The sequence below is a fragment of the Pinus tabuliformis genome, chromosome Q (genome assembly GCF_031772625.1).
Source record: "Pinus tabuliformis cultivar Carrire ecotype Pingquan chromosome Q, CPIR1, whole genome shotgun sequence".
Lineage (NCBI taxonomy): Eukaryota > Viridiplantae > Streptophyta > Pinopsida > Pinales > Pinaceae > Pinus > Pinus tabuliformis.
The window spans coordinates 386,809,553-386,837,438 of NC_142296.1; the positions used below are offsets into that span (position 1 = coordinate 386,809,553).

The following is a 27,886-nucleotide window of genomic DNA, read 5'->3' on the forward strand; positions in this document are numbered from 1 at the left end:
GAACCAAATCACTGCTTTTTCCTGCTATCATCGTGGGGTCCTTTCCCTTACAGGAAAGCCGAGAAATTCTGTTGATGAGATCCACCGTGATGGGAATAGGCTCCTCCAGCCATAAGTACCCATCATGCACCAGGCAAAGTAGCTACCTGATGACGAAAATGGTGATGAGCGTGTGATGAAAGTGTGGTATCCACAACAAATGAAGCAACCCGACCTTCTCCACACTGCACAGCCATTTTTACAGTCGTAATGCAATCACCGACCCCTCCATATTCTGTTTCATTAGGCTCTCCGTCTCTAAGTGTGGGAACTTCTCACTATCCATGAGGTCCTAGTCTTAAAATTTTAGGGTAGGCACACATCCTAGGAGCAGACACTCGAAGGTAAATTCATCGGGGAGGAGCAGGGTCTGGAGTGCACTTTTTATTGCATCCAAATCCTTTGATACCTTAGCTTTCCCCTTTCGTGGAGGGACATACTTAGGCAATTTTGCTACAGAGCATATCGGTTCTATGTCTGCCTCCACATCTTCTTCTTCCTCTACCTCGGCAATTAGAGCCTGTAAGTCCTCCTCCTCTTCATTTGTCTCAATGGTGACAGCCTTGCCCTTTTCCTCCATTGATAGCTTGCCAAACCATGGATTCCTCATGGACATGTGGACTGGTCCCATTATCTGCTTATCTTTTTTCAGTCTTGGCATCCGCGGTGATTTCAGGATTTTTGGCATGACCCCAGTATCTTCGGGAACATTGTGGACCATATGGGTGGGCGTGGCCTCGTCGGCGGTTCCTTCTTCAAAGCCCAAACCTACCCTGGTATACGTCATCTTGTCTTGACTGTATGTAGCCTTTCACGAGCTTAGGGGCTCTAATATTGCTCGGTGCTCAATATTGTGCTCTACTCAACTTCTCAAGTCCAAGTGAATAAGTTTTTTCTCATGGATATCCCCTAGAGTTTTATAGTGCCTTTTGAATTCAAATTGGACTATTCCCCCCAATTCCAGGCTGTCAATGCTTTCGTGGCGGTAGATTTTCCTAAATCTTACCCATAACTACTGTCTTGAATGTCTGTCGCCCGCTCCATTTGGCCTCAAACCAGACATCTCGTCATGAAAAGTGACACCAACAGTCACTTACCAACCTACCCACATGGCAGTGCACCCCCCCATGTGCAGGCGTGAACCTTGTGACCGACTGTACCTGTGCACATCTATCAGAGCGCATAGCTACCAGGAAGAATCATTTATAGTCCCGCACTCTCTTCCAGCTACCTAGAGTGCTAAGACTGTGCTTCCTACGGCTAGTCAGGTGGTCACACCACCTATGCGAGGCTCTATTTTTCCTTCTAGTATAGTCCATGGAAAATCCTCAATTTCCCTCTCAACAATCGGCATCGCGTGCTCTACTGTATGTAGTGTGTTCCCTTGGTTACTACGTTTGGTGATATGTGGTACCAACCATGGCAACAGACTAATCAATTCTTGGCGATAGTCTTCTAATTCATTGGTATGATCATACGTACCTTCCCTTGCCATCCTTGCTTTATCGATGAGACATGCTTGCGTGATCTCGTTTTCCAGCCTCTTGACCTCTTCGTCCATCAAAATTGTTTTCTTCCTTAGTTGTATTTGGTCCTTTTTGAGTTTTAGAAGTCTAAGGTTCCCTTACCGAATGGCTCCTAAAGCCCTATGTGTTCTACCTCGCATAACTATGTGATGTCTTTGTCTTGGGCATTGCGCATTGTCACACTTGTAAGTGCTATTATGTGTGGATTCATCATTGCATGCCCCTCAGAAATCACGATCCCCACCCTATTCCTCAACCTTAGAATCAGTTTCGTGGTTAGGGTTTTGTACATGGTCCTATAGGCCCATCAAACCGCTAGTACACGCAAGTCCCAGTTAGTGCGTTTCACATGGTGAACCCTATTCAGCACTTCGCACACCCTGTCAAATTTTTCTCCATGGATAGTCCTTTGTGAGTTTCACCTTTCCTGCTGCTGCATTTTGTTTAGATTCTCTATTCTAGGAGTGGTGTGCGCTTGTGCAAGTTGCATGTCATATGTCTGTACCCATCGAGAAAAGTGGGTGCGCAAGTTGTTTTGCCCCTGGTAACCAACTCTCATCCTTAGTTGGGGTTTTCCAAATCGTAGGTGCATCATCCTCTTGCATCCATGCTATTCCTTAAAACTCCCCTGATGTGTACCCCACCATATTGCGGGTATTGTGCGCAGTGCCCATTTTAGAGCATCGAACAGCTGCTATTCTGGTACTGCGCTTTCAAATTTGTTCAGGAATTCATCCACTACTGTCAACCCATCATATGTAGGCAAATCCGTTACCCCTATTTTCACACAGCATAATGATCTAACCATCATGTTGCAATTAAGCATTGTTACATCGTGCAGTTGATTTTGCCATCACTCTACTTCTTCGTCTGAATCCGAAGTGCAGGAGCTTTCGCGCTCCCACAAAATCCTTCCATCTACAGTCGAGTTCACCCAATCCTGTTCTCACGTGGTTATCTTGTAGATGCGATCGAGATTGTCATCATTATCATCATCATGCATCGGTTCAGTGTATCATGCTCCTTCGGCTGGATCTAGTGGTACTACTACATGTAGTGACTTTTTCTCAAAGATCATTTTGTGCTTCTTCAGATTTATGACTCTGTTCATATCGGTGGCCCAGTCTATTCCTAGTAGCGTGGGATAGGGATTGTTGTCATCGACAATCTTTATTACTTCAAAATCTGCCCGCACGCTTGCACCTTCAATATCCACCATTACTCCTTGCAATCTTCCCATGGGCAAGATCTTCTGTTGGTTCGCCATTCGCAACTGAATAGGAGACCATTGTAGCACGGGTCTGCCCATGCATTCCCATGTTTGTTTCGGCAGTACATTCACGTCCGATTCAAGATCCAGGATTACCTTATCCACTTCATACTCGTCGATTTGCGTCATCAACCTCATTTCTCTTCCTGTGCGCAATGCATGCTTTCCAAGTTTCCAAACCCCGCGCGGTTCTCCTGACCCCGCGCACCTAGTGATAAGTTCTTGTAGTCCTTTTACTGCCTTGCTATTGCGTAGCAGTTTCATGCATGTCTCCAAAAATGTAGTGAGCATTAAAGGATCCATCCCTGGTTCTAGTTGATCCTTACTACCTGAAGTGGAGGCATCCATGAAGCTCTTCTTAGCTTCCATGAATGTCTCCTTCGTGCATTCTAAATCAAATTCAGGTTCCTTTGTAGGAGCCTTGCGAACCCACGCACTTTCTTCTAACTACTTACCTTTATCACCGCCAGTGGTCATACCGCTCTTGAGTACTATGTTTACATTTGGTGCTTCTTCACATGGCTTAGGCTTCATCATCTGCAAATTCTGAGTCGAAGGAGGATGGAGTAACCCTTTTTCATGCAACCTTGCTATCAATGTAGGGCAGTCTTCTACCTCATGATCAAACTGAGTACAGTACAAACATGATGTTCTTGTTGGGTTTGTACAATCATAGGAATAGTGCCCTGGACCTCTGCAATTGTAACAAACTAGTTGTCTGTGACCCCTTCCTAGTCCCATTCCACCACAACCTCATCCGCGCCCCTGAAATCCAGCGCATGCCATTCCTGCATTTGGGTCGAGGGCTTGCGTTTCAGTCGACACCCTGTAGGCAGGATTCTGATCCATCATTAGTTTGTATCTTCTGTAGGTGCATTCATCATGGCCTACTGACTTGTAGAAATTACAAAACAATTGTTGGGATGTCTACGTATACTTATGCAATATATGAAAATTATCTTTAGTGTGTTTTCCTCCTATCTGACAGATCGTGCACCATAGTGAAGGCATCATGCTTGGCTGTGCTTGTGCCTCAGGTCTTAATGGCATCGGCCCTCCTCCTGCCAAGTAATTTGCGAACACTGGACAGTGGTCCTTGTCATGCCCCTAGGCATTGCATTTTATGCACCATACCTCCTCACGCGCCTCTGGCCGAGGTGTCCTGTTTTAAACTCTGCATCTCCAGACACAGATTTTGCAGTTGCGCATGGATTTGTTGGACTCCTAGACCGAGGTCTTGTATAGGGGTCTCATGCAATCTCATTGCCATCTCCAAAGCTTCAGCATAGGTATAAAGCTTTTGTTGTGACAATGTTGTCCTTAAATGTGGTGTTAGTGACACTACAAACCATGCGTGGTGCTGTCCATCCGTCAAAGTCATATTAGCTTCGCGAATCATACTCTTCAGTCTTTGGTCCAGATCCAAGGGGGTCTTGCCTGGGAGCATCACAATCTCCTTAAACCTGATAATTGATTATGTATCTGACTTTGGCTTGCTAAATTCCTTGTTCAGCGCGGTCCGGATTTCTGTGATTCCTGCGTTTGCATGGTCATTAGAATGCTTGATGTACGATGTTAGTGTGTGATCCTGCAACGCGCTTACTAGTGTAGCCTTCTTGATATTATCATCCACGATGCCTTGTGCTTCCCATACTGCCCTTACCACGAACCAAAATTGGTCCAGATCTTCATTCTCTACTCCTTTGAATACCGGTATTTTGATCGCACTTGCGATACTGAACTGTGGTGGTGGTGAAGGTGGGGTGGGTGGACATGGAGGTGAGGAGGGTGAGATGGGTGGCAGTGTAGGTGGAGGTGGTAAACACAGAATTTGCTACCTTATTAGACTAACCGCACTTCTCAGAGAAGCTCTCACGAGCTCTTCCTTGCTTTCCTGCGAGGGTGAAATTAAGGGACTAGTTTTTAATTCTTCACTACCTCCACTTTTGTAGATTTTCCCACTTCGCGTAGTTCCAAACATTAATTTATTTGCATAACCCGCTTTTCACACAATAACATATTAATCCAAGTGTTCAAACATTTAATATACCTACCTCACGGTCCTTTGAGGAAGTGTCACTCTGCCTCACTGTAGCTGCCTGTCGTATCTATCATGAACTCAATGATAAATCCTCCTATAATTCGATCAAGCCAATGGTCCACAGCTCACGTGATCTTATATTCTGATGCTTCTAGTCTGCGCACTACTTCCGAAGTCCACACGATTAGTTTGTCGAGTCTACACCTTCCGTGACTATCTTCTAGCTTCGGGATCCACTCATACAACTCAGAAGGAAAGGATGCAAAGAAAATTTCGTGGATTTCCGTATATAAGTAGTGCTCCAACCACTATTCCTTAGATACTCGCATATTCCTATTTTCCTATGCCATGAACTCGTGAATCTTCTTGTCCAACCACCCTTCAATTTCTTTCTTTGTTGTATTCTAGTGACACGACATCAGACATCCCTTATGTAGATCCCAGTCCCCGCAACGAAACCATTCGTTGGCTTATAGGGGCCTGACCCAGGTTCAGAGATGATTTAGCCAAACAAATCCTGGTATTACTGGCCCTTTCGGCAACAGTCCATAGAGCGCGGAATAAGGTCTCACCCAAAGTAGTATGGGACGGTGCTAGAACTAGGTTTCCACACACTAGAGATGTCCAATGGTTTTTTTAGTGGTCCGCGGTTTAACCTTGCACGCATGTTGCTACGTGCACCTATCAATACCTCGCAGCCTGTGGTGCTGCCTTTGCGCAACCCTGCTCGAGGCACGATCCATGTTATTACCCAAGTTCCTTACTACTAACCCAATATTATCTGATTATTTAACTTATCTGTATGAGCCCAATCATACTTAACAGTGTTCAATACTCATATAAGTGCACGCAATAACCAAAACAGTATAAATTCATAGAAAGTACTAGAAAAGCATATACACAGTATTTGGAATCAATCTTTTGTTTATTATTCTTCTTCTTAGGTTACAAACTCAACTTTGCCCTACGCACTCAGCTGCAAGGGTCGGCGCACTCAGCTGCGGACTCTACTAGGCCTCTGCGCACTCAGCTGCAAAGCCTCTTCCTACTAGTATGACCCAAAACACTTAGACTTCTTCTCTCTCTCCTATCTTCTAGACTTCATCCATGCTCATCTATCTCTAATTATCTTTACAACTTAGAGCCTCGCTCTATTTATACAATCCCATGGTCCGCGAACCATGGGTAGGCCAACATGACATTACATTACATTACAAAACTTAGGGTGGACAACCCTATGACACAACCTACATTTCATGCTTTGCACCCATAATTCGCGGAGTCTTACAACATATTTGAACAAAACTTGGGCTCTGAGCCCCAAAACATGTTGTGGGGGGATTCCATGCCCAACATGTCTACATGCAAGAAAAGAAGCTAATTTTATCTAATATCTACTAGAAAAAGAAAATGAGGACAAAATGGGGTGGTTAAAAATATAGGACATTTTCTTAGCATGATGAAAGTAGTTGATTTCAGTGCAATGAAAATCCAACTAATTAAAGAAAGTATAGAATACTCAATTATTGGACATGCTATGCCATTTTGTTAGAAATGTACATATGATGCAATTTTGAGTGTAAGTATATATATATATATATATATATATATATATATATATATATATATATATATATATATATATATATATATATATATATAGCATGTCCAATATACAAAATGACATCTCAAGCCCAGACATGGAATAATGGCATATAGTGCCCTATATAGAAATCAGTTCATATATATATATATAGCATGTCTAATATACAAAATGACACCTCATGCCAAGACAAGGAAGAATGGAATATAGTGCCCTGTATAGAAATCGGTTCTAGTACACAAATGAAATATCATGCTTAAATATGATTCCATATATAAAAAATGGATCTCATTGGTCACTCACTAATAACAGTCACCCTCACCACCATCATTTGCATCCCAAAAGTCAACCTTTCTCCTATTACAGGAAAAAAGAGGTTGAGTTTTCTTCTTCTTGGGTGTGCTTCACCTCTCTTGGGACATCAAAATGAAACAAAATTCTCATAATATTTTTCCACAATGAATTATCAGACTCACAAGCTAATACTTTATAATGAAACCAAGAAAAATCAATATAGATGATAAAATTTGTCATGGTCATGTTTCCCTCCTCTGTAACCCCAACATATCTTCCATACCTCCTTGAAATAGTTACAAGATTCAAAGCATGGAATTTAAACAAAAAGAATAAAATAGATTATATTCATGATACATAAATAGTTGATCAACAAATGATATAATTTTTAATATGTTAGGAAATGATGGAGATCCATTAGCAAGTGGAGGAGTGAGCTACACAACCTACTTAAAGGCAACATCTATTGTTGTATCCATTAAACTGCCATCTGAGGATGAAGGTTGGGGTGGTGCATGAGAGCTATGTGGAGAAACTAGTGGGAAATAAATAATGGCAATGATAATGGAGGAAACTACTAGATGGTTAATAGATGTCCTCTGTGGGTGGATTAACTGGAAAAGGTAATGGAGGTGGGTATTGATTAACCCCCATGATGTGTATAAATGTTGGAATTTCCCTAGTGGATGTAAGTTGGATCCAAAAAATTGGGGTAATGTGATGATATCAAGGGAAAAATGAGGTGGGAATATTAGATGATGGAGAATGATATGATAGTAGGATAGTGGACCAATGGGAAAATGGCCCAAATTTCATACACATTTATAATATTTTAATTAGTTAATGAAAATAAGATAACAAAGTGGACATATAAAGAAATTTAAAATGGGACATGGTACCTGGAAATTGGGTGATATTTCCATCCCAGATGTGCATGGCTCCTCACCTAGTGTCATTACAATCTATAGAAACATTAAATAAAAAACACAATTATACCTAAACTAGAAGCATCTATACTATGGACTAAAATCATATAGAAAAAAATGAAATGAGATATCATTTTAATTCACCATACTTGAGTGTGTGGTACATCAAATGAAAAAGTAGTTTGCATTGTTGGACCAATTGTATAAAGTTGTATTGATGCATCTCCCAAGGTTGGGGGAGTCCTATCAGGATTTAGTAACTTCAAACATCATACAATTATATATGTAAAGAAAATACACATACACATGTATATATGTATATGTGTGTGTGTTATATATATATAATTTTCAATTAGGAGAGGCCACAATGTGGCTCATGTGAGCCTCATAGATGTGTTAGCTATAAATAGACTTCTTATGGGCTAATGGAGGTCATTTTAAAACATAGTTTCATGGAGGAGATTATTATTCCGACTACCTCTATGTTCTCAATTGACCTCCATTAGCCCATAAGAAGTCTGCTTGCAGCTAATACATCTATGAGGCTCACATGAGCCTCCATGTGGCCTATATTGATTAAACATTGTTGTAGGATCTAATGGTCCAACACCTCCTACAACCTCACCTATTGGTTTATCCTAGAACGATGATGCTACTAAGGTGCATGTCAAATTGGCTATTGCAGTATGGGTCTCAATAACGCTTTCCATTACTATAGGATATTAGCTGGGGGGTTAGTTATATTTTTATAGGTGGATGAGGATTTAGTGTTCGATTGTGCCTAGCATTATCACTATCTTGGGTAGAGCCACAACTCATTCCCTAGAATTCTCCCATGTTAGATTAGTTGATTTGAGTCTTAGCCTAATTTTTTCCCATAATTTCCTCAAGTAATATAGAAGAACCTCCCTATTATTACAAGGAAGTTTATTAAAATCTATTCACTATCTATACATACAATACTCTCTAGATGGTTGGCAGGTGCACCAATCCATACAAATGCATTTATATTTGTGGTATTTGTTGGTTGTTTATTGGGTTAATGGATAATGATAAAACATCCTTTTTATTAATATTCATTTCTCTAATTTGGTATTTATTTAGACTAAGTTTAAAGTATTCATACATTCTAACCTTTTAATTGGAAATGTTATTTGACATTCCTTGTGCATTATTAATGGATGATATGATTGAATTTAGTGAAATTTCTAGGGACAAACACGAGGGCTCTTTGGTGATCTAGATATCATATATGATTTACCTCAGAGTAGTCGAGCATGAATCAATTTGGGAATCAATATTTTTTTATTCTAGATTGGGGTTTTGTTTTTCTAAGTTAGGGTTTGGTAATGATGGGTTTTGTCTCCCATTATTCTCTAGGGTAACCAATTCCCCTATAATTCAATAAGGTTCTTTTGTTTAGGGCATCATTAAAGATTGTTTTTTTCAATTTTAAAGCAAATTTTGAAAGAAATAAAGAAAAATAAAAAATTGCATTGATGTTTACTTAAAATAAAAAATAAGATCAAATACATTGACTCAACACTTGACGTAAACCAATAAGGTGATATTTTTCTCAATGAGACTCCAAAAAAATGTCACATGGTCCAAAATGAGGAAAAAATGGGTTCTGAGCATATAAAAATTTGGACACACCAGAAACACATTCACATTCCTATGTCATGCCTACCTAACGTCCTAGCCAATTTCCTAGTTGGTGGTTTTGGGTTTATCAAGTTACGATTCTATGGAATTTGCATGTGTGCTATGAGCACACATGCTTGATGGACTCATTTCCACTATCGGGGATTCTAATATTTTGTAAGAACCCAATTTCACTATAAGAGTTTCCTATGAGGGCTTGGAGTCCCAAATTGAAATAGGTGTAATTTATGTTGTATTTATTTCAATAACTATAATGACTCCAATTATAATATTCCATAGCCACTCTCCTTATAATTTTTTTGGTCCTACTACAATAAGACGAATAGGCTAAGAGAAAAACATGATACAAGAAAGTATACAATAACAAAATCAAAATCTTCCTCTATTTTTCCAAGAAATATCTTTGGTACCACTTGTATACATATTTAATATATTCAATATAAATCCCTTAAACTTAAAAATAAAAAATGCATCCACACAATCATCAACACTAACTTTGTAGAGGAAACATTTAATGTAGGGTAACATCATCAATTACTCATTATGGAAAGAATCATTCCACAAGTCCTGGTTTTTATAATGTGATATATGGTATGGATTTGTGTGTATACACCTTCGTGAGTATTCTTAGGGGAATATATAATAATGAGCATAATTATTCCATTTTTACACACCAACTACTTAATGGACCTTATTCCATGAATCTATCATATCATATTAATTAATGAGTTCACACCATCTATTTAATGTGCCTTATTCCATGAAATGTAATTATACTCCTTGTCTATCCCATTAGATACCTAATATTATAATAATTATCCTCCCTAAGAACATTACAATCCAACATTTGAGAGTCCCTAATACACTCGATACTCTAATTTATAAGGAAAATATGAAAGAAGGGGACTAATTTTGTGATGGTTTATCTGAGATTATCTCAAAAGGAATGGAAGTGATAACATGGGAATGAAAAATATTTTCATTAAGTAATATGGATGCAGGGTCATGATTAATGATGTTAAAATAATTAAAGTCTAGGTATATTTAGAATGACAGTGCATTATGATAACTACCACTAGCAAAATGGATTACCTAAATTGCAAACAATTAAGAAGAAAGAAGCAGTAAGGAAAATCACAACCAATTTGGTGAAGCAAGAGTGTTAAGAATTGGTTTAAGTGAGGCCACGTCGATTTAATTGTTGCTTAAAGAAATAAGGGAGAAAATATTAGGCCATTGGAAAAAAGGTAGACATAGTTTTTGATATGAGGATATTTGAAAAACAAAGCATGTATATACTTAAACTAAGAAGGTAAATAGACCAAATAGTGAGTTACTCAACAAATATTTGAGTGATACATCAAACTAAAGCAAAAATACATAACTTGCAAGTTACAACAAAAATAAGTTATGATGTTTCCACCAATTATATTAGTTATGGGAGGAGAGGTCATCATCTTTATGATTTAAGATAGAATGATATGCATGGTTGTTTCCATTCAAATGAGGGTGTTATGTCATCATTTATTCAATGAAGCATTAACAATGGGGTAATGTTTTGGACTCACGAGTGCTTATTATTGGTTCCAAGGAAAGAATTAAGGCCATAAAGTTTAGTAGTTAATATTGCTAGGAGGAATGACCTAAAACAATATTTCCTTTGACTTATACATTGTGATTAGGAATATGGATAAGGTTGAAATATTGGTTACAAGGTTCAAATTATTTCCCTTGCTAATATTAGTATAAAAGAGATTAGGGATTTTTAGGATGAAGATAGGCCGCATAGTAATAAAGTGATTGATAAATATTTGTTGTAAAAATGAAGAAATGGCCCAATATTTGGATATGGGCTTGCTGCAAGGTCAACATAGTATCTTTCTTTTATTTTTGTTCTGGACTATGAAAAGGGATGAACCTTTTGTCGATGTTTAGAAAATAGGATAAATGGATGAAAATAGTTTAATCTAAGCATGAAGTGTCATATATTGTAGCTTTGATTATGCTATCTTCTTAATCTCATTCTAAGTAGAGAAAATAATGCTTTTTTGACTTGTTGATGTGGGCAAATGCATGAAAATTGCAAGAAAATTTATGGATTATCACAATCACAAGAAGTGGATAAGATTTTGAATAATAAGTGACTTTTATCAACAACTATATCTTACTCCACCTTATACAAGGTATTAGGTAAGTGAAGAACTAAAATTTGTGTCACAAAAGATCTTGGATTTTTCTACAAGATGAATCCATTTTTGGGAAAGGTTCTCTGTGTATTCTATGTCATGGAAAGGTTGAGGGGCTAAGTTTCACAAATGGGCTAATTTTCTATGCATTTAAAAAAAAAAAAAATCACTAATTTCCATTTTTTGTAAAAGTCATTCTCCCAAATTTTAAAGGATAAAATTACTTTAACTTAAAAATCCCACAAAATTTATAGAGACTATATAAAAATTTTATAAATTTGAATATTTTCACAAAAATAACATAAATATTTTATAGTTTGCATATTAGGGACTAGTAAGATTCAACAAGGTTTCTACACTTAAATATAAATTTCTATCCTTAAAATTTTATGTTGGACTCTATGCCACCGTCATTATAGGAATGCTTCATTCTAATACATATCTATATACAAGACACAATACTTAATCCCTCTCAAAAACATATTGCTTAATTGGCTTATTGGTTGTCCTCCTCTTTTCTGTAGATGAAACAAATGCATCTTGTATGATGAAGCAACCATTCTTCTCTACAATGAAGGTCCATATATTGTTATGTTTATGTGTTTGTTTATGGTAATAAGTAGAGTTCATTTTTGTAGAAATATGGTGTAGAATTGCAACTGCTCAAGAAAATATAATCTAAATCAAGAGAGACAATTCTACTCTACTTCTTTGTGGAATTCAATTCGCAATTTCGAAAAATAATCTCAGACATGCAATAAGAAATAACAGACATGAAAATTATTTTTCTAAGGGGAAGCAACTGCTAAAAACCCCTTAAGCCTTCTTGCATTAATCAGATGAATAGAGACTGTATTACAATTGCTAGCTCAATCTGAGCTCAACTTGCAAGTGAATAACCTATCTCTGTGCTCAATGAGAAGCTTTGACCGAGACACAGTCAATTTCTGCCCTTGCTTGAGCCCCTATTTTCTTACACAATTCCTAAGGAATTAGGCCCCTATTATTTAGGAATTCTCCTCTAATTGATTGCACAATTCCCAAGGTTTCTCATCTGGTTGCACGCAACACCTGTACAGTCAAGACTAGTATACAACTGATGTTACATTGCCTTGGAATCTCCATCACAATAGGGGAACTCGAATTCTCTACATGCAATAGATATTTTGGGATGATAGATTAGCTAACTTGATGATCACTGAGTTAAACTGTTGTCTCACTACACAACTAACCTTCTACGAGTTCCTTCAACAGTTAGAACTAGTTTAACTAAAAAAACTTGAAATAACTAACCTTGATTGCTACAAATTAGCAATCACACATGCTTAACTAAAATCCAAGCCCTCTAACTCGAATTTACTAAGCTAACTAAGTGAAAAGAGCCATGTCACACAAGTTAACTACCTTCAAGTTGTCTGTTAATGTGGAAATTTGAAATTTTTCAATTTGAGCAAGGAAAAATCAAATTGACGCTTTCTCGTTGCATTTTTCAACACTCCCTCTCAACAAGAAAGGGATTGGAGAATGTTTAGAGTCTTGCGTGGTAAATTTTTGTTAGCAAGAAAGAAATTATCAACCACCCCTATCCTGCACCTTGGAAATCAAAATTCCATCTTCACAAAGCCTTTCTCAAAATGTCATTATCTTGTTCCTTATCAGAATTTATTGTAGAAACATTTTTTGCTTCTGTAAATAGTCTCATAAATGGTGATACTAGATATCTATATGATTGGATCGATCGTGAAATACCAAATTCTTGGAGAGCTTAATGCAACTCTAATTATCAAAACAGATCACAATTGGATCCATCATCTGACCAAACAATACCATAAGTATCTTTCTCATGGAGATCATCTCACATACTGCTTGACTTGGAACAATGTATTTTGTTTCTACCGATCTTACTACGACAGATATTTGCTTCCTATTGTACCAGGAAATTGTTACAGACCCAAAACTGAAAATTCCACTTGATGTACTCTTTCAGTCAATTGGACTCCCTACCCAATTTGCATCTATGAGGCCACACAATTTCACTCCCTCTCTCTATCTGTACCATAATCCATACTGGGTAGTGCCTATGAGATACCGTAAAATATGCTTCGATGCCTTCCAATACATTTTGGTTTCCCTAACCATAGCTTGGCTCGGCTGGTTGGTGGAATAACACATATCTGGTTGTGTGTTCACAAGATACATTAGTGAACCCACTAGCTGACGATAAATGGTAGCATCCACCACGTCACCTAAAGTGGCATCCTCCTTCCTCCAGTTGGTTGCTAGAGGTGTCTCCATGGGTTTAAAACTCTCCATGTGAAATATTTTTAGTATCTTGTTGGAATACTTTCCTTGAGACATAAACAATTCCCCATCACCTTTCCATACTTCCAGCCCCAGGAAGTAGTGCATGAGACCCATGTCCTTCGTTTCAAATTCCCTTGCAAGGTCTGCTCAGCTACTCATCACTAGTCAAAATTAAATCATCAGCATATAATACAATAATAAGAAATTTACCTTCTACCAAAATATGATAAGGTTTGCATCCACTTCTCATTCGTGAAGCCGAAACTAGTGAGATAACTATTGATCCTCATGCAATATGCATTGGGTGCTTGTTTGAGACTATACAATGCTCACTTAAGTTTTCACACATGAGACTCTCAACCAAATGTCTCAAAACCTTTTGGCTACTTGATGTACACCTCCTCCTCAATAACGCTAATAAGAAATGATGTTTTTACATCCATCTGGTGGATCTTCCACCCCATCTATGCAACCAGTGCAAGAATTGATCTAATGGATGAATACCTTGCTACACGAGAAAAGGTTTCGTCATAGTCAATTAACTCAACTTGAGAGAATCCTTTGGCCACAAATCTGGCCTTATAATTCTCTACGCTTTCATCTTCTACATGCTTAACCTTGAAGATCCATCTTGAACCCACAAAATATTTATCTGCTGGTCTTGGGACCAATTCCCAAACATTTTTCTTCATGATGGATTTGTATTCTTCCACCATGGCATAAACCCAAATAGGTTTCTCTACTCCTTCCTCAAAAGACGATGGTTCAGTCTCTATGAGCTCGGTCATTAGATCCACGTGGATAATGTACCTCTCAAGTGACCTCCTTTTCCGGTGAAAATTTGGAGCTCCCACATTCTACCTCACATCCTGCACAAGTCTATCAGCTTCCTTGGTTTTTTTCCACCTTCTCTGGATGGTTCTACTTAAGTGGATGTCTCCACTGTTTGCTCCTCAATTTGTGGTTGCTGCACAACTTCCCGAGGCTCCTCCTTTGGATCTTAAAGCTCCTCTTGTGGTGGGATTTGAAGCTCCCTCTCAAGAGAGGACCGCATCGATTTATCCTCATCAAAATTTACATCCCTTCGCACAACTTTCATTCTAATGGATGGTAAGTACACACGAAAGTTCTGTGGAGTTTCTACGTAACCCATAGATACTCCCAAGTTTGTTGTCAGTTCAAGATTGTTCCTCAAATATTTGGAGACATGGCAGTAAAGAGAGGCTCCAAAAATTCTGAAGTGAGACACATCCAACTTTATTGTTGATAAGGCCTCCAACAGTGCAGTCATACCAAGAATCTGATGAGGACTTTGGTTCTACAAGTAGATTGTTGTGTTACATTCCTCTGACCACAAATGCAGTGGTAGGCCTTGGTCATGTAGCATAGCTGATGGGCTCTAAATTAGACATAAATTAAGGCCCATGCCACTAATTTAAAACATAAATTAAGGCCTATAACCATCCTTCAGCACATTAAACCTCTATTCTTGCATTAGATAATTTATTTTTAACTTTAATATATTGATTAGGAAGGTTTATGAATAATTGAATATTTGTGCCTAATATTTTTTATTTTTTGTGGAATATTATGAGAATATTGGGTAGATTATGAAGACCTGGAGGAGGAGATAATTTACGGACTTGTTCCCTACTATTGGAGGATCAATAATAAATAATAAGTCAGCAAGATATTATGTAATTGTGGAACTCCAATAATTGAGAAAATCTAGGAATGTGTTCCACTAATCAAGGGAACATATCCACCAATCAAGGGAGAAGATCCACTAATCAAGGGATTTCAGTGGGGAAAGCTTCCTCCATCCATGGGAAATTATTCTTATTCATTTTTTATAAGTACCAAGTCGAATTTTCCTCTATGGAATGATTGAGAAAATCTAGGAATGTGTTCCTTGCCATTTAATGCAAATTCCTAGTATTGGGGACTAGATCCACTAATTAAGGGATTTTGGTGGGTAAAGCTTCGTCTATTCATGGGAAATGATTCCTAATAATTTTGTATAAGTACCAAGTTGAATTTTCCTCTAGGGATAGATTTTCATTAGTGTTATTGTGGAGGGAGCTTGTATTTTTGCAGCTCCATTATATTTTCTTCCAGGGATGTAATTCTATTGATGAAAATAATGAAGATTGGTATCATGTTCAGCTTCTAAATTTTGTTCTCCTCCATAGGTCTGAGTTTCCTTGGGCTTGGCGATCCCATGAACCTCAGAGCCCTTTTGTATCATTTTCTTTCCTTATTTTCATTGCTTATTCACATGCATCTTTAGTTTTTATTCCTTTATATTTCTGCATTTAGGATTAATAATTTCTTGTTGTAGGATTGAGTTAAATGGTTGATGTAAGATCTTTTGAAGGATCAAAAGCATTATTTCATCCTTGGAAAATCTTTGGAAGTTCATAGTAATCATTGAGTTGCGTGGATTAGTCTTCTTATTCCCAAATCTAGATTGTTGGACCTCCTTTTTAGCAAACAACAATAAATTTCTGCTATTTTTTAGAGCATCCTAATGAGCTTCAATCAAATTGATTCCACTTGCATTAGATCACAAGCTAGTTCATAAAAAAAATTACCCCATTGCATTTGCACTTGATTTGGTTAGGAATTTCTTATATTTACTACCTCATTAATTCTCAAATTTCTAGATTTTCGACCAGTAATGTTTTTTATTTTTATTTTCTTGCATGGGTTAACATAGTTCTTTTTGAGTAATTCCACTTGGAATAGGGACCTAAGAAATCCTAGTTAATAATAAAAAATTGTCCCATCCAAGTCGGATTTGATTTTATTGGTCATTAAACCCTCACTAATTTCATCATTTCACAAGGAAACTTCTCCAAGATTTTTGAGCAAATCCATCCATCTCTCGACTTTGGTTTTAAGTTCTAAGTGATCCTCAGAATTTTCCCACTCCATTCCACCCATCACACACCTTTTATAGGCCTCCCATCACCTCCAACACCTTACATTTTGCTCCCAGTTGTATCCTATAGGTTCATTGTAATTCCTACAGGATCATCCTGTAGGTTTCTAGTACATCTTGTAGGTTTTCCTGAAATGACCTGTTTTGAGGCCAAATTGAGAGAAAGCCTCTAGGAAGTCACCAAAAGCCTCCCAAGGGTTTCCCACACCATCCAACCATCTCTTAACCCTTCCAACCATTCTCCAACATCCTTAATTCACCTGCCACATCACCAAAATACATTAGTTTGCATACTTGATTTTGCATGAAAAGACAAAAACATATTTATTTCAGTCCCTTTACTTGCACATTAGTGATGTTTGAAGCTTCTTACTTCCATGCTTAGATAGTAGCATTTGGTTCATGATAATTTAGCATTATTGCAAATCATAGTTTCTTGGTAGTTAATTAGGATATGGTGTGATTTAGCATTGAATTTCTGTCTCTTTCGTTGTACTTTCTTTCTTGCAATAGGTTAAGGTTCCATTTTGAACATTTCATTTTCTACAATTAGTTTAAGATTTGACTTCAGTACATGCACTCCATTACATCATGACAACAAAGGAAGGACACATTTTCTGCCGCACATATAGTGCCGACACCTCTTAAGTTTGTACGAACCCTGCGTTGATAATTAAAGTCGGTAACCTTGGGAGTTACAACATTCTTGTTTCAATACCAAGGCTCATTAATAGCTCTAGCAGCTCCAACAATGATCTCGTTCTTTCTCTCAGCTACACCATTCTATTGTGGTTTATGGGGTGTTGTCATCCTTCTTTGAATTCCTTCCTTCACATAGAAATTTTTTAAGTCGTTCAAAACATACTCATCTCCATTGTCACTCCTAAGAGCCTTGACCTTCTTTCTAATCTCTATCTCAACTAGTGCCTTGAACTCTACAAACATGGAGAATTTCTCATCCTTTTTCTGCATGAATAAGATCTAACACTTCTTTGAGAAATAATAAATAATAAATAACAAAATATTTTTTTCTGGGAGTGGAGGCTGTTGAGAAAGGTCCACAGAGATCAAAGTGGACTCTTTTTAGGATTGCATATGCATTGTTGTCTTGATCATGGAATGTGGATTTCACATACTTCCCTAAGGTGCATCCTTTGTAGACATGCTTCTGCTTGAGCAATCCATTGAGGACATCAGTGGTTATTTGTTGCATAATCTTTAAGGTGCAGTGATGCAAATGGCCCAATCTCCTGCGCCAAAGTTCACTAACATTGTGACACTACACTTTCTCTACCTTACTACTTAATGCAGCAAAATCTTCCACATACAAGTACAGGTTCTTCACATGAACCTAGATCTGCTTCACCTCTCCAGTGGCTATGTGTCTTAGGAATGTTTTCCATTTAATTAATATCACATCATAACCACGGTCTTCCAAAAATACAACATATATGAGATTCTTCTTTAGGCTTGACACACACATGACATCTTTGAGAGAAAGAGGGGATCCCAACTCCCTTTGAAAGGTTACTGTACCATTTTTCATTCCATAACTCAATATGAATTTGGAGATATTTCTCCTCCATGTCATTGCAAAACTCTCTACACCCTGTCATGTGGAACGAGGCACCTTAGTCCAAGTACCACATGCTCCCCATCACTGTGTTAGCCATGCATGTGATAAGGGTGAAGTCAAGATCAAATTGTGAAGTCAAGGCTTCACCTGCTACTCCTCCTGAGTTATTTTTGTTAGAAATTAATTAATAGAGAAATGAAATACAGAAAATATTGCAGAAACACAAATACATAAATGCATAAAGAAAGAGAGACAAAAATATATGTGGTTCACCCAATTTGGGCTAGGTTCACGGAGAAATAAACAATCCTTCCTTTTATATTATCCAACAAAATGAAGAGATACAACCTACATCAGATCCGATGTAATTTCCTCTTTTCTCTCACACAGCCTCCTCTATCTCTCTTGTGTGGAATAATCATACACGTCTGCAATACAATTCCCTCATATAAACCGAGGTTTCTTTCTAAGGGGAAAACCCCTAAATTAACATAACTTCTACAGTCGAATCATCCACCTAATGAATGACCAAGATTGACTGTGAAATTGTAATATTTTACAAGGAAAATTTTCATCTATTTTTAGCTTTGAGGGTGCTTCCCTCGAACCCCCGCCAGGGGGAGCTCATAAAATTTGTCGTCGCCCCCTTGGACCCCCCTAATGACGATTGAATGCATGGTGTTTCCACCCCATTAGGAATAGGGATCCAACGCAATTGAAACAGAAACCTATGAACAATCAGGGAGATAATAAGGCTCCACATGCAACTCTTCTTGCTCGAGTTTTTGTGTGGACACTCTGTGGCATTATGCCCAAAATCATGACAAATGAAGCATTTTATTTTGGAAACGTATTTCTTCTTGCACCCTTGGCCAGATTCTAGTTTTCTTTGAGATTTCTTCCCTTTTCCCTTCTTTCTCTTTACAACCAATGTAAAATTTTCTTCATCCTCTACCTTGGATGAAGTTTCATCTCGGCTATTTCTCTTGAACTCCTCTTGGACAAAAATGGACCATAACCTTTCCCACATTGATAATGTTTCCCTTCCATTCATTGAGTCATGGTAGATATGCCATCTTTTTGGAAGGCCTAGAAGAGTTAGGCTCACTAGGCCATCTTCTACAACAGTCACACCAACCCTTCCAAGATCATCACAAACTTGTGTAAATCTGCTAAAGATACTGCGGGAAAGTGTCATTCTTCTGCATCTTAATATTTTGAAGTTTGTCTTTGAGGGTCAGTTTTCTATGGATGCTTCTATTCTAGAATAGATCTATCAGTTCCTACAACATTGCGAAATGAGTGTCTTTCCCATGGAGATTTGAGATTATCTGGTCTCGCACTCCCTCTAAGATTATTCTCATCGCTTTGGCTACATCTTTCTTCCATTGAGCTAGGTTATAGGTATCAGTTGATCCTGGTTTTGCAATGTTTGTCTTGGCATATTCTAGCAATCTTTTGACATCAAGCACCACCTCCATGCAATCCTTCCATGCAGTGAAATTCGAGTTTCCTTCTAAGGCATACTCTAATCTCATCCCGTTGAAGGTCATATTTCCAACTCTAAAGAGATCCTGATACACTGAAGTTGTAAATTCAAACCTCTTGAGGAACAACTTCGAAATCATTGTTCTAATCTGGATCTTGCTCCGATACCATGTAGAAATATGGTGTCAAATTGCACCTTCTCAAGAAATTTTAATCTAAATCAAGACACACAATTCTACTCTACTACTCTACGGAATTTAGTTCACAATTTAGAACAACAATCTCCGACATGAAATAAAAAATAACACAGCTAAAAACCCCTTAAGACTACTTATATTAATTAGATGAATAAAGTATGTATTACAATTGCTAGCTCAATCTAAGATCAACGTGTAACTAAATAACCTATCTCTCTACTTAATGAGAACCTTTGACCGAGGCTTAGTCAATTTCTACCTTTGCTTGAGCCTTTATTTCCTTGTGCAATTCCTGAGGAATTAGACCTTTATTATTTAGGAATTTTCCTCCAATTGATTGTGCAATTCCCAAGGTTTCTCATCTAGTTACATGCAACACTTGTACACTCAAGACTAGTCTACAACTAATGTTACACTACCTTGGAATCTCCACCATAACTAGGGAACTTGAATTCTCTGCATGCACTAGCTATTTTAGGTTGATTGATTAGTTAACTGGGTGATCACTGAGTTAGACTATTGTACCACTACACAATTGCCCTTCCACTAGTTCCTTTAATAGTTGTAACTAGTTTAACTAAAAACAACTTGAAATAACTCACCTTGATTGTTACAAATTAGCAACCACACGTGCTTAACTATAATCCAAGCCCATTCGAATTTACCCAACTAACTGATTGGAAAGATCCATGTCACACAAGTTAACTTCCTCCAAGTTGTTAGCTGATTTGTCCACTAGTGCCTTTAATAGTTGTAACTAGTTTAACTAAAAACTATTTAAAATAACTCACCTTGATTGCTAGAAATTAGCAACCATACATGCTTAACTGAAATCCAAACCCTCTAACTCGAATTTATTAAGCTAACTAAGTAAAAAAATCTATGTCACATAAGTTAACTTCCTCCAAATTATTCACTGATTTGGAAATTCAATTTTTCTCAATTTAACCAAGAAAAAAATCAAATTAAAACCCTATACCTTTCATGAATACACTCTATAATAAAATAGCAATATTGCGGATGTGTTTGTATATAAGAACTTTCTTCGACAAATTTCAAAACAATATCATATATAATGAATCGTCAATTGTTGGTGTGTGCTGCCATTCATATATAACTTGTTTTTTGCCCATCCTCTTTATACAAATTATGTCGATAAATTTTAGGTGTCTTCTATAGCTCGTCATATGTTGATGATATCTTTGATGGTTTTTCAAGCACAACATTTATGTTAATAGACTTAAGTATGTTATTCAGTTTTACTGGTCTATAGAGATTTTGTTTTTTTCGTTGTTGTTGTTAACTAATTCTGTAAATATGTTTTTAATTTTAATTTTTTATTTTTTTAGAGAGGCTCATTTTATATGGAGAATGAGTAAGATGTGTAATTTTTCTTGTGCTCAATTAGGAGTTGGCACATACCTCTTAAAATAAACGTAAAATATTGATATAATAAAAAAAAAATGAATATATTTGTTTGGTTTGTTTAATTAAAAACATTATAAAACATTAATAATTTTAGTGTTAATGGCAATAAAGAGAAGCCATAAAAATATTTTACTACTCTCAAACATAAATACATATTATGTTCATATAAAATAAAATAATCTTATATCAATTTTATAGAGAAATAAATTAGTTAAAAATATATACAATATAAAACAATTGAAAAATAAAATATTATGGTTAAAACATTTTAAGCAGTAGCACTTTTTTATGCCCAAATAAATTTTGAAAATGTTGAATCCATTTTATAGATTTATAAATTTATAAAATGGATTCAACTTGTTCAAATATAATGAATACAATTTTTTATTAAAATTTTGTACTTTAAAAACATAAAAATTGCACTTAAAGAGATTTGATCTTACAAAGTCAACAATTAAAATACATCTATACTTAAAAGAATTAAAATATCTGCTTTGTGATTTTGAGGAATCTCAAAATCCATGACATATTCGTGTGTGACATATTGCTAAAGATTGTATTTCAAAATGAAATATTAAACCTAACATGTACTCTAAAAACATGAAAATTGCACTTAAAGAGATTTGATCTTACAAAATCAACAATTAAAATACATCTACTCTTAAAAGAATTAAAATATCTGCTTTGTGATTTTGAGGAATCTCAAAATCCATGACATATTCGTGTGTGACATATTGCTAAAGATTGTATTTCAAAATGAAATATTAAACCTAACCTATCATAGTTGTCTCATTGACCTCACTTCACTGCAACCTGGCTTCGCTGCAATCGACTTCAGATGCCCCTCTCCCATGCACAAATCCCTATTGAATGCATCTTATATACCATTGACTCCATCAATAGTATTATCCACTCTGCCTAAGATCTTCGACAATCGGTGTCCTTTGAATCCGCTTTACTAAAGAAGAAAAGGCGAGCATTAAATCTTTCTCACAGGTTGTATATTAACATGAAATCTGCATTAAATCTTTCTCACAGGTTGTATATTAACATGAAATCTGCATTAAATCATTCTCACAGGTTATAGGATATTAACATGAAATCTAATATGTCATGATGGCCAAACAAAATGCAAATGCTCATTCAATAAAATATTTGGCCACACTTATCCTGATATTTCATAGATGGTTAAATATCCGTCCAGGTGACGTTTTGGCAATACTTATCTTAATAATCCAGGGATGGTTGCATGTAAATCCTTGAAATGACATGAAATGACTTTTATGATAATTATGAAAATTAATGCACGATATCGATAATGGGATTAGGCGTAAAATTCAACTGAAAAATATTTCGCAATACTTATCTGAAGTATCGTCAGATAGCTGGGGAATTAGTCTACATGATACCAATAATGGGAGTGGGTGAAAGACTGAACCAAAAATGATGACCAAACAAATCAGAAATCAGATTCGCGTTGACATATTCTCTGTGAAAGCGACAGAAGCACAGAAGGTTCCACTGTTCTCTTACTAATTAAAAAATGAGTGCGCGTACGGAAAAAAAGTGGTGATAATTTTATAATGCGAAATAGTAAGAACGCCGCCGCGAGAAGTGAAGCACGGTTGAACATTTAGTCGGCAGAAGTTGAAAAATCTCAAGCGCACTTTGAAATGGAGGGATGAAATGTGTTTGCAGGGAGAGGTGGACCCAAAACATTGGAATTGTTTCCTGGGCTCTGCCTCAACATTGTAAAGATTTCGCTATCGAATCTCCGTGCAGTAAAAAATTGGAAATTATAAGTAGGCAGCCCCACTGTCTCGTATACTCGGACCTGCAAATCCAAATTTCGTGTTTCGAGAACAAAGAAATGAATAATTACTTCGTACGCTTGGGAGTTGCCATTTTAGGTCAGTCAAGTCTCTGGTATCCCTGAACATACTAAATCTTTGTATATTTGGGTTGAAAAATCTCAAGCGCACTTTGAAATGGAGGGATGAAATGTGTTTGCAGGGAGAGATGGACTCAAAACATTGGAATTGTTTCCTGGGCTCTGCCTCAACACTGTAAAGATTTCGCTATCGAATCTCCGTGCAGGAAAAAATTGGAAATTATAAGTAGGCAGCCCCACTGTCTCGTATACTCGGACCTGCAAATCCAAATTTCGTGTTTCGAGAACAAAGAAATGAATAATTATTTCGTACGCTTGGGAGTTGGCATTTTAGGTCAGTCAAGACTCTGTATCCCTGAACATATTAAATCTTTGTATATTTGGGTTATCTTGGGTGGTTTTAAAGAATAGTGTTATCTGGGGTGGGTTCAAAGAATAGGGTAGTTGGTGGAATAGTTTTTATTTTTTTATTTTATTTAAATTTATTTTTCTGTTACTGATATGATAAGTTATAATCTATTTAAATTTATTTTCCTGTTAGTGATATAATGAGTAAAAATTTATTAAATTTATTTTTCTACTACGTTATAATTTTCCTATTGATTATATAATAAATTATAATAACTTGATAAATATTCTTATAATAATTTAAGGCATTTCAATTTTTTTTATTGGCTCTTACTTTTTAAATGAATGAATATATATATAAAGTGGTATCAATATTTTACTCATCCTCGAGAGAAGTTGATTTCTTTAGCTTTCTTAATAAAAATATTAATGCTTTGCGAAGAGCCTTTTCAATAGAAATCAAATAAAAGAAAATTTTACAGATGCTTTTCCAACCAGCTAATTTTGTTTATCAATAATGTTTTTTCCTTGAATATTTTCCTAATTAATTTATCCATTTTAGACCCATTTTAGACAGTGTCGGTTGGTCATGGATAAACTCTAATCCTGTTTATTCTGTTTTTTAATTCATCTATCATGACATTACAGGAAGTGTCTTTGCTTTGCTTATGTATGGAGCATCAACGTAAGTATAAAATATTTCTACTCAACGTATTCTCTTGTATTAATAAACTCCATGATGAATTCAGTACTGAATATAACGCTCAGCACCTTATTTTGTGATGTTCTACAACAGTAATATGTTCAAGATGGTGATAGAAAAGAGAACAACTGAGAGTTTCTCTGGCTTTCCCTATGCAATAGCGCTTTTCAACTGTCTTGTCTACACGTGGTATGGATCGCCTCTGATCAGCAATGGTTGGGATAATGTGGTTGTCATGGTTGTCAATGCCATCGGTGTTCTGCTAGAGCTCTGCTTCGTGTGCATCTATCTCACTTTCGCTCCACCTAAAACCAAAGTATCCTCTCATCACATTTCCGTTAGCGAATAGTATTTATTTAAGCCCTTGGCCTTAGATTAATAGCTTGATTTTAATAGAATATAGTTTAAGCCCTTGGCCTTACATTAATAGCTTGATTTTAATAGAATATAGTTCCTTGGAGGCATTTGGCAGTGGAGAATCTTTTGTATATATTTATGGTGTTTATTTGCAGAGGAATATGGGCATGATGGTTGTTGGCTTATTGGTGCTGTTTGGCACCATTGCAACATGTTCTGTTTGTGCTTTCCATGATGACAAGCATAAGAAGATCTTTGTAGGATCTGCAGGAATGGTGGCCACTGTCATTCTCTATGCTTCTCCTCTATCTGTAATTGTAAGCTCTATATTGTATTATTTTTTAGTTACTGCATTCATGAAACATCTTAAAATTACCACTTCTGGTCACTACATGATATTGTTAGCATCTTAAATTAATGGTACTTGAATTAATAATGATGTATGCTGTACATATTAACATACTCTATCTCATTATACAATCAGCAACTGGTAATTCAGACCAAGAGCGTGGAGTTCATGCCCAGCATCTATTTCTCATTGTTCGCTTTCCTAGGAAGTTTGTTGTGGATGGTGTATGGGGCTGTCAGCAGAGACATTGTCATCATGGTAATATAATGATCAATAAATGCTCTTACTATTTCATGGGAGAATATTCATTTCAAGATTGTGTATCAGTATGACTCACCACCATCAACAAATACAATTACATCAATCTCAGGATGAATTTCATTTTTTACTGTCATGGTCTTCATTTTGCGCAGGCGCCAAACTTTGTTGGAGTGCCACTGGGGTTGGGTCAGATGGTTCTATACTGTATTTATGGCCAGAAAAACAGCCCGCCCGTTCAAGCTGCAAAGGTGGACGCAGGCAAGGCGCTGGACTCAAACAAAGAGAATTACATAGAGGAGGACATAAACAGCCATACAGTCTATATTGAATTCTAGTTGCAAGTTTGACTTCCAATATGTATGTGCAATATTTCAGTTTTCTAATTTGTATAGAGCTCATGGATAAATGTTGCAAATATGTTATTAAATGTTATAATTTGATTTAGTATTATTCATGGGCAGAGTTAAAGAGTTCATCGATATATGTTTCAAATATGTTAGTAAAGGTTAAGCAGAGTTCGTGGATAAATGTGACAAATATGTTAGTTCATGGGCAGAATTGATCGATAAATGTTAAAAATGTAAGTATTATAATTCTACTCATGACTGACTTGGTGATTATGATGTACATATAGATATGGATTACATATGGCGTTTATTATATAGATACAGATTATAATATATAATAGTTCTTTGAGATTTTCTTAAAATTGAGTAGGCGTCTGTGAATAATATTGCGATATATAATTATTGATGATGATTCGAAAAAGTATGACGGGTTATGATTTTCATCTTTCCATTTAAATCTTTTGATTTATAAAATCTATTATCGTCTCTATTCAATCATTTCATTAATATTTATTTTAATCAATTCATTTAAAAGGCTTTGGACTTATAAAATCAATTATGGTGTCTATTCAATCATTTAATTAATGTTTATTTTATCATTTTTCCTGTTCATATCATATGCTCTTTTATTATGCTCTTCGTTAATAATCATTAATCAATATGAAAGTTAGCAAAATATTAACAATAAACAAATATCTTAAATAGATGAATGTTTGATCATAGATGGGTTAGCAAAATATTAATAATAAACAAATATCGTAAATAGATGAATGTTTGATCATAGATGGGTAAAGAGGTTGGGCAACTTTATATTTATTGTTATTTGAAAAATTAAGAGTCAAGTGCTTTTCTAGAAAGCAATTCCTAAAACTATATATTAAGCTTTTTCAAAGTATTAAAGGGAAGGCTACTTTTGAAAAATCGTTGAATAGAGAAAAGAAATTTATCTATCAAGTATATTGGGCTTTTTCAAAGTATTAAAGGGAAGAATACACTTGAAAAATTGTTGGATAGAGAAAAGAAATTTATCTATTAAGATTTTGGAGGATAGTTTATCTTTCAAACCTCTAGCTAGGTTTACTTTTTATTCAAGTAAAAAAATGGTTTATTGAAGTGAAAAAAGGTCACAGATAAAAAAATAAATAAAAAGCTGATCAAAGGTAATAAAAATATAGATGTTGATAAGGAAGAGCCATCCATAACATTATAGTTAGATAACATTAAAGTTTGTTAACAAGAACAAGAGAAATCTAAAGTTGCCTTGTTTTTCCTTTAAAAGAAAAATGATAATTTTATTAAAAGGTATAAAATTATATTATTGTGTGTTTTGATAAATATTTTTAGTTAATTAAGTTCATAAAAATAAAAGATTTGTTTAGAGTGAGTAAAAGTTATTTATGATTTCACATGATGTGTTAGTGGCAATTTAAATGAGTAAAAGCAATTATTCTTGAACTTGGAGGGATGTTTAGAGATACTTACGCAATTAATTTGAATATGTAAAAATATGAAATGTAGGAAAATGAATTATATTTTTGAATATTTAATTTTTATTTATAGAAATTGTGTCTAACCCTGTGAAATTTGAGCTTTTCTAAGACTTATATATTATTTTCATGTAAACTATAATGTATATGTTTCAGTTAGTACAATTTTTGAGTACGTAAGTAATGTAATCTAATTATTTATAAAATTTGTAGCATTGTAAACATTGAATTGTTCTTCACCACAACTAACTTTTCAAAATCTATATTTTAAAGTTTTTAAATTATGAAAGTTGTTATGTCATTCAAATTACAAGGCCTTCAATTAGTGCAAGCTAAAAGGATCTTAACAATATCAAACAAATCATTTTTTTATGAGTGCGTAGGGTGGGGACTATGAGTGTGTAGGGTGGGGATTGTACGACTCAATGTTCTCTAGAGCACCATATAAGTTTTTTTCAAATGGTTAAGACCAAAAAAATTATTGCACCGAGAGGCACTCTACAACCCAATATGGGTCAGATCTCACGTAAACACACGTAAACACATAAACATGTAAACATGTAAATGTAATGTTTAACATTTAACTTTTATTATCTTTCATCTAATGTCGGTCATATTTAAAAATTAATCTAATTATTATTTGTATAAAAAGAGGT

At 35.9% G+C, this 27,886-nt stretch overlaps 1 protein-coding gene across 1 annotated transcript; it reads left to right on the forward strand.

Annotated features, from left to right (window-relative positions):
- Positions 1 to 23,262: 23,262 nt before the first annotated feature.
- On the forward strand, positions 23,263 to 25,731 carry LOC149219799 (bidirectional sugar transporter SWEET3b-like). The gene is made up of 7 exons (XM_089386919.1): positions 23,263 to 23,397; positions 23,501 to 23,712; positions 24,375 to 24,411; positions 24,523 to 24,745; positions 24,942 to 25,103; positions 25,271 to 25,393; positions 25,549 to 25,731. Exons 2-7 carry the CDS (start codon positions 23,673 to 23,675, stop codon positions 25,729 to 25,731), a joined length of 768 nt encoding a protein of 255 aa, XP_089243045.1. The 5' UTR covers positions 23,263 to 23,397; positions 23,501 to 23,672.
- Positions 25,732 to 27,886: the final 2,155 nt, after the last annotated feature.

Coding starts and splice junctions, on each gene's coding strand:
- LOC149219799 (XM_089386919.1), top strand. CDS start 23,673: ATGAATAATTATTTCGTACGCTTGGGAGTTGGCATTTTAG. Junction 25,104..25,270: donor CTTCTCCTCTATCTGTAATT/GTAAGCTCTATA, acceptor TTATACAATCAG/CAACTGGTAATTCAGACCAA. Junction 25,394..25,548: donor GCAGAGACATTGTCATCATG/GTAATATAATGA, acceptor CATTTTGCGCAG/GCGCCAAACTTTGTTGGAGT.